The sequence below is a fragment of the Durotheca rogersii genome (genome assembly GCF_024521655.1).
Source record: "Durotheca rogersii strain YMJ 92031201 chromosome Unknown GGS23scaffold_41, whole genome shotgun sequence".
NCBI classification, from domain to species: domain Eukaryota; kingdom Fungi; phylum Ascomycota; class Sordariomycetes; order Xylariales; family Xylariaceae; genus Durotheca; species Durotheca rogersii.
In genome coordinates this window covers 52,379-60,116 of record NW_026251272.1, presented here as the reverse complement: position 1 = coordinate 60,116, position 7,738 = coordinate 52,379, and the positions used below count along the sequence as shown (strand labels likewise).

Here is a 7,738-nt window from a genome sequence, read left to right as displayed (position 1 = left end):
AATCTAGCTATAGAAAACCCTATGCTACTTATTAGTAGTTATAACCTAAGCCTCGATCGTTATTTATTAGGAGACGAACTTATTATACGAAGCCGTTTATTACTCTCGAGTTCGAGCCTTAAGTCTTAGTAGCTAATTTTCTCGATCTTCGGTTACGATCGATACCTATTCGTAGATCGCTTTCTTATAATTTTCTCTAAGGAATTCGTTCTCTTAAGTAATATACTCCTTAAGAGTACTTATTACGACTCGACTAAGGTTAAATTTAGCTCTATTTAGATTAATGCTTTTTTAAATACCGAACTAAGTAACTACCGACTTAAGTATAAGGAATTAACGTAGCTATTTATCGTAAGCTCGTAAGTAAACGTTAACTAGAATCTTATCCAGGGAGAATTTAAACGTATTAATCGTTATAGCGAATAGGCAAGTAATTATATAATGCTAGATACGAAAGTAGAATACCGGTATAGAAAATAAGAAGGAAGAATAATCGTAAGATTTAAGAGATAAATAAATATATAATACTTACTTACGCTAGAATAACCTAAGTAATAATAGCTCCTTAGAAGTACCCCGGGCTTATAACTATTACGTAGCTAGCGAGAGCTATGTATGGGTTAATAAGTTACGCGTAAAGGAAGTAATGGAATACGGGTAAGAAGGTATTTATTAACTAACTAGAAAAGAAGGAAAGCTACTAGAGAGTATAGAGTAATCTATAGGTATATATAGTAGTACTTAACTAGCTTAGGTAAGCTAGGTGGTTCCCACTAGGGGAGCATACCTACGTGACAAAATAATATACTTTAATATTATAAATAACGAATAGAAATAGCGTAGACATATTAATTCTATTGAACGAATATAGTTTCTAATATTTTAATTAATCTCTATAACCTTATATATAGTTAAATCGTATATAAATAAAGAGCATAGGTATAAAAGTAATCTAGATATAGTATATTTTATATAAAATACGTTTTTTTACATTAATTATACAATAATTTTTAACGTACGTTGCTTCTTTTTAAATATATTAAAATATTACGACTTCTTTAATAATTAACGTTACGGTTTTTTAATTGCGACTTCTTATAGTGCCCCTTTATCTATAAAATAAAATGATTTATTTTTTAGTATTAATTACTTTTATCATTTCCTTTCCTTTTTTCTTACGCTTATTATCTTTTCTATGCTTTTTTATAATTTTTATAACTACGTAAGTTTAAACCTTTATATATACTTAATTAAGTTTAAAATTAACGTTAACGAGATTTTATAATTTTTTTTTTTAATAAAATAATATTAAAGTATTTAAAAAAGTAAGAAATTTAATACGTACGTGATAAATTTAATTAATTAAAGTAATATTTAAAAATTTTAGATACCGAGCTCCCTGGCTTAGGCTTCGATTGATTAACAGTTAATAACGTTAATAATAATGTGAATAATAATGCTGCGGTAAATAATATTAACGACTTAGCGGCCGCCGGTAGTAATAGTAATCTTTTCTCCCCTGGTAAACCTTATAAAGTAAGTTATACTTTATAAACTTTACAATATAAAAAAAGTACATAATTAAATAATGATATACGAAAGTGTTAATTTCATTATATAAAATTTACTTACGAACCGAGGTTTTTCTCTGTTGATAACGATAACGACGACGGTAGCGACGAGAAAAACACGTTACTTTATAAAGTATATTTTAATAAGATTAAACAATTATAAATAAAAACCTCCGTAAAAAAACATAGTATATAAAATGATATAAAAAACACGAAAAGTTACATGTACGTGATAATTAATAAGTATAAAAGATACTCGTTATTATTATCATTATAAAGGTTACCACGCTTACGGTAAGGTATTTCGAAACAACGAGCCTGAATTTATTAAATTTATAGACTTAAAAAAGCTTTCGATTTTAAATTAATAAAAAGATACGTTAATACATAATAAAGTTTACTAATGTAAAAATTTTAATTTAAAGTAAGCTTTTAATTAAACCTTTAAGAAAATTAGAAAAAAAACTATAAAACGGAAAAGCGGGTAATAAAGTAAAAAGGATTTAATATTAATACCTTTTTTAGAGACGAGATATTATAAGAAATCTGATATAAATTATAAGAAAAAAATATACATATGTTAAAAAAGCATTTTTTAGAAAAGAAATTAATAAAAGTATAAATTTAAAAATTCTATAGTTTAATTAAATATACCGCCCCTTTTTAATATATAAATTACGTACTTACATAATTTTAACTTTAAAAACTTTTCCTATATTAAATTTCTTTTCTATTTTATCTTTATTGAATTTGTTTTTATACATTTTTATTATAAATAATTTATTCTATATTCGATATAGTATATGTTACTATAAAAATTTAAACCTGTTTCGTATTTATAATAAATAATTCTATATTAATTATAAGTTTTCTATGTATAAAAATTTTCTTTTTTAAAGTTTCTTATAATAAATAAAGTTCGTAAACGTAAAAGATATTATTAAATAAATTAAATATAATGTTATAATCTTTCTATATATAATCTCTTACGTTTTTTATATTTTTTATAATAAATAATGTTTGTAAACGTAAAAATCGTCATTAAATAAATAAACTATATTTTCTATATCTTTTCATCCTTCGAATAGATTATTATTTTTAGCATTTACGTTAAAAATAAACCCGAATCATTTTACAAAGTAGAATAATTTAGGTATTATTTTAAAACTAACCTTCTCAACCTTGCTATATCTCGTTTCAGAGAAGGATTTGTAGTTACTAGCGCCGCGTAGATGCCGTTGAGGTTCACTCCTTGTATGCTAACTAGCGAACTCCGTGGAGTAGCTTGATTCTATGTCATCGTGCCCGACGTGCACAGAAATCAGCTATCGCAGATCTCATGATGTCGAATCGGCAAGCTGTGCTGTGAGAATTGTTCGCCCCGTTTCCCCATATGCGTCTCACAAGATCTAATCTAGCGGTTATATAGGTCTCTCTACCGGCGCTCGTTGAAGTTGGCCCTCGATTGGGCTGTCCACCGAAGCTTGTGGCGCGGTCAGGCCCTATACATACGATCTCTATTTGAAGCGAACCGGAATATCACAGAGACGAAGAAGCAGAAGGTAACGCTGTTCCTCCGACAAACCACTACAAGGGAAGACCCCGCGTTGACTAGCTAATCCTTTCTCTGAAGGTGTTACTCAGCGAAGCAGAGAAATTACTCGAAACATGGAAGCATCCCGATCCATATCGTGCCCCCACGGCCCCAGGAGGTATGGTTAAGATCATCGGCGGAGATACTCTTCAATGGAAGCGGATGTTCCCCGGATGTTCTCTCGCTGATATCGAATTCAAGGGTCGAAATACGAAAGAAACCTGCCACCCCATTCTACCAATCGTGAGTTTAGTATCTGGTTGGTATAGTTAAGTCTGCCAGATGCTGACTGGGCTATTGTAGCACCGCCACCACTCAAATTCTAGACCTTTTGCTGAAATAGGACGACACCATTTCACATCAGGCCGACCTGTACATTACTATCATAACTATGTTGCGCGAAAAGCAGGCCAGCATTGGTCCTCAAGCGGACAGCGCGGGTCTTCTAGTTCGAACTTCAATGGGCGGAGACGAAAGTTGTGGTCGGTATCTCGCTAGGAAGTGAAGGAACGACCGGCCCGTAACACTGTTCAGGGCCAAGTCTCGTAGAAGTCAAAACAGCATGTTCAGGAATTATTCTCATTCGTGTCCATTACTCGATGGATTATGCCTGTAATGTACAACCCTTGCGCGTGAAAAGCAAACCGTGCCCAGCCGTGACCCCGTTGTTCATGAAGCGTACCAAACAACCAGAAAACAGAAAACCACACCCCTCACAGTTCTTGGCTAGCGTTTTTGCCAGGCTTGCCCGACTTCTTGGGTAGGAGGTCTAGGACACTTGTTAGCACATGATCTACGGCGCATAGATCCGAAGACATACTCTGATGAATGTTGGGTAGGACACCACCCTGGGCGATAGTGACGTGACCGAGAAGCTTGTTCAGCTCCTCGTCATTTCGAATAGCGAGCTGAAGATGGCGGGGGATGATGCGGGTCTTCTTGTTATCACGGGCGGCATTTCCAGCAAGCTCGAGAATCTCAGCAGCGAGATACTCGAGGACGGCAGCCAGATACACCGGAGCACCTGCATTCGACAGATTAGACGCGGGCATGGCCAAAAAGGCCGAGGAATCATACCAGCACCCACTCTCTGGGCGTAGTTCCCCTTGCGCAGAAGTCGGTGAACACGACCGACGGGGAAAGCGAGGCCGGCCTTTGAAGATCGCCTACAGTGATCACCTCCTCGTTAGCAAACGCGCGACGGGGTGGTACAGACACGACGGCCTAGATCGGCACAGATCGTGAGACTCGGTGGCGTGAATGATGCAACTTACGACTGCGCGTTCTTGGAGCCGCTGGCCTTGCCGCCGGATTTGCCGCCTCCAGTCATCTTGATTGTGCAGGATTGGATAGGTCGTAAAACGGTTGCTTCAGGACGCGTGGACACTGAGGACAGGACAGCGGTGTTCGGGTTCGTGGTATCGTAGCGGCGAAATGTTGATAGGGAAAGATGGAAGATGAGAATTGGGAGAAAGAGGCGGATTAGGGTGGGGAGAAGCCTTTTTAAGTACTGTTGGTTCGCGTCCCGGATCAAAATCACGGATCACTAAAACAAACGCCGGGTTGCGCGCCTAGTCCGCATTAGGCTGACTTGAGGGAGCTGCGGCTTCGGTACAAAAAAATAACAACACGCGAAGGGAGGAGCATATGTACCTAGGTACCGTGGCCCGGTGTGGGTCCCTCCTACCTGTAACCAGGCAATTACGACCCGCAAGGGCGCCCGCTGCCTGTGGGCTCCAACATTGTTGGAAACGCTCGGCAGTGGAAGAATAAAAAATCGAGGTCGTCGACCCCAACCCCGGATCAATACCAAACCTGCCCACGAACTCCGTCCAGTTCTACATATGTTGTAGGTACCTACTACGCATCGATCTCTGCCTGATCCAACTGATATCCGCACGTAGTCATAACGTGCCTCCTATGATGCTTGGATGGCGGAAGAAAGCATTTTTTTTTTTCTTCCTTCTCTCTATCCTGGACTCTTCGCAGACTTCCCTCCATGTCCTGCTCCCGCTAATCACTACAGACCGGAGCCGGGCCGCGTCTACTGATCGTTGGATCACCTCTTTCCTGGCCCAACCCGCTACTTCTGTCAGTGCGTACCAGCCGGTGTTTACCGAAGCGTAGCATCCTATCCGATCTAGAGGTTTGATGCCGTCCGTGCTCTGCGCTGGCTCCGCTGGTCCTCTGGATTATCGTTGGTATTCCGTGTTTTTCGCCCGGAGCAGCATGAGCGTGCAGGACTGGTGGTAAGCAGCGAGTTCGCGGTCCAAAATGATGCGGTTTCAAGCCACCACCATGGTTTCAGACAATAAGAGGCCTGGCCGTGCCGGTGAACGGTCTCGCACGTGTACGTTGGAATGGATCTTCCGAATATTGGATCCCGCCCGCCATACGTATTTCTCCGGCACAGCGAGGAAGGAGGAGGCTGGCATAGGTATCGGGATCGGCGCAAGGCGGTGGTGTGTGACTGCTCGGGGATGGCACGCTTCGGTACGTCCGCGATAAGTGGACTGGCGGGAGCCATCTACCATGTAGGGATCTCGAGCCGGGGAGGTTCTTCACAGATCACCCGGAAACGGGCACCACCTGGGTAGAACACAACTTCGCAGGATTCGGTACGTAGGCGGTGCGTGTTACGTAAGGAAGGGTAACTCGTAGAGCGAATAGAAAGCTGGAAGAGGGAGAGAGGGAGGGCGGTGGATTTCCGGAACCCCTTCGAAGAGGCGCATCGTGCATCTCGCCCAAACAAGTACGTACACACTGTTAGCTCAGAACGAGGAGCCTCCTAAAAAACCCGGGCCGGGGTCATTGCAATCGGCCACGGTACTGGGTTCGGGGCACAAGCCTAGGCAGAATGGGCGCGTGTAGTAGCGACTGCACAGGGCGCGCCAGAACAACTACGAAGTAAGAACACCGCCGTCTGACCTGACTGGAGTTCGAGCTGCTCCCGCTCACCACCCACGGGAGGTTGGGAGGGCCGATCTGGAGGGAGCAAAAATCGCCTGAGACCTGGGGACCATACATAGGTAGTAACTACTCATAGGCAGGCAGATAGGTGATACCTGGGGTGGTATCTGAGATTATGCCGGGGGCGAAAATGCCTGATCGTGTCTCCCGCTCACTCGCAGATTATATCGACTTTATCGATTGGCTGAGACTGCCTCTGGCTGCGGTATGTTTGGACAGATGTACCCTCAGGTACCTTCGCGGCCCGCAACAGGCTGGAAGGTACCTGGAGGTAGGTAAGTGTTTGGGTGTTTAGGTAAGGTGAGGAGGGCCTGTGCGTCACCCCGACGCGTACCCTCGGTCGCGTTGACAGGGTGGGGACGAAGGTACCTTTGGCTCGTACCTGATTTTATAACGTGGTATTTTCTTTTATTTATGCATTTTTTAATTGACACCAGCTCCCGCCCAAACCTTGATCAGTACAGACGTTACGAGGATCAAATCAGTAATCACGCTAGTGGCCGCCCTCAATACAAAAGGACTGGCACCCACCACCCTTCACCCATCCACCCATCTTGACTTCTTCCCATTTCTTCCATCCATCAGTCTTTCCCAACACACCACCACAATTTGGATTTCTTCGTTATCCCTCAACTGTCCCCATTCCGCAGCCAGTCCCGCCAATTTTAAATCTCCGTCCCCGCTATCCAACATGCCTCCGAAAGCTGCTGACAAGAAGCCCGCCGCCTCTAAGGCCCCGGCCACCGCCCAGAAGGCCCCCGAGAAGAAGGATGCAGGCAAGAAGACCGCAGCAACTGGGGACAAGAAGAAGCGCACCAAGTCTCGCAAGGAGACCTATTCCTCTTACATCTACAAAGGTAAGCCGGCTACGCCTCGGCCCCCCCCCCCGGGGGGGCGGGTCAATCTGTTACGCGGTATATCTAGCTTCATGTGCTGACTCACAGCCCAGTCCTCAAACAAGTCCACCCGGACACCGGTATCTCCAATCGGGCAATGTCAATCTTGAACTCGTTTGTCAATGGTAAGTTGCTCCCTGTCCGCCCGCATGTCCGATTCTGACTGAGTCCGATAGATATTTTCGAACGTGTCGCTACCGAGGCATCCAAGCTAGCAGCTTACAACAAGAAGTCCACTATCTCTTCCCGGGAAATTCAGACGTCAGTGCGCCTAATTCTACCGGGCGAGCTCGCCAAGCATGCCGTTTCGGAGGGCACCAAGGCAGTTACCAAGTACTCGTCATCGACGAAATAAGTCTGGTTTCTACATCTGGTTTCTCGTTTAGGCATGGGACTTCATTTTTAATCGCTTTGGCATCATGATGAGGCTTGGCCAGAGTCGTTGATACACAGGTCCCCCAACTCAGGGAGTCTCATAATGCGTTACGGATGGTTTGCTTTTAAGGGGGCAATGTCTTCGCACAACACGGTCTGGGGTTTGTGGTTGTACAATACACTTTGCCGATACCGGTTTCGGAATGAATCTGCATATGAACATCTCGTCATTACCAGCGTGAAGTGCCTGTCATGTTCTGTTGCCATGGCATGTCCACTGTTGGCTAACATGCGGCTCAGTCATCGTCACCTGCTCACAGGGTTTGCAGTTA

At 42.8% G+C, this 7,738-nt stretch overlaps 3 protein-coding genes across 3 annotated transcripts; 2 read left to right on the top strand and 1 right to left on the bottom strand.

The window, feature by feature from the left end:
• The first annotated feature begins 2,699 nt into the window (after nt 1–2,699).
• Nucleotides 2,700–3,728, top strand: GGS23DRAFT_588271 (uncharacterized protein). The gene is made up of 5 exons (XM_051517538.1): nt 2,700–2,936; nt 3,001–3,133; nt 3,205–3,283; nt 3,367–3,408; nt 3,469–3,728. Exons 1-5 carry the CDS (start codon nt 2,911–2,913, stop codon nt 3,489–3,491), a joined length of 303 nt encoding a protein of 100 aa, XP_051367584.1. The 5' UTR covers nt 2,700–2,910; the 3' UTR covers nt 3,492–3,728.
• Nucleotides 3,729–4,709, bottom strand: GGS23DRAFT_588270 (histone H2A). Its single transcript, XM_051517537.1, has 4 exons — nt 4,440–4,709; nt 4,243–4,331; nt 3,986–4,189; nt 3,729–3,934 (listed from the first exon to the last, which is right to left on the bottom strand). The coding sequence occupies exons 1-4, from the start codon at nt 4,493–4,495 to the stop codon at nt 3,879–3,881; spliced, it is 405 nt and encodes a 134-aa protein (XP_051367583.1). The 5' UTR covers nt 4,496–4,709; the 3' UTR covers nt 3,729–3,878.
• A 2,117-nt stretch (nt 4,710–6,826) lies between these two features.
• Nucleotides 6,827–7,386, top strand: GGS23DRAFT_607918 (histone H2B; the record flags this gene model as incomplete). The annotated part of the gene is made up of 3 exons (XM_051520120.1): nt 6,827–6,992; nt 7,085–7,156; nt 7,208–7,386. 3 exons carry the CDS (start codon nt 6,827–6,829, stop codon nt 7,384–7,386), a joined length of 417 nt encoding a protein of 138 aa, XP_051367582.1.
• Nucleotides 7,387–7,738: the final 352 nt, after the last annotated feature.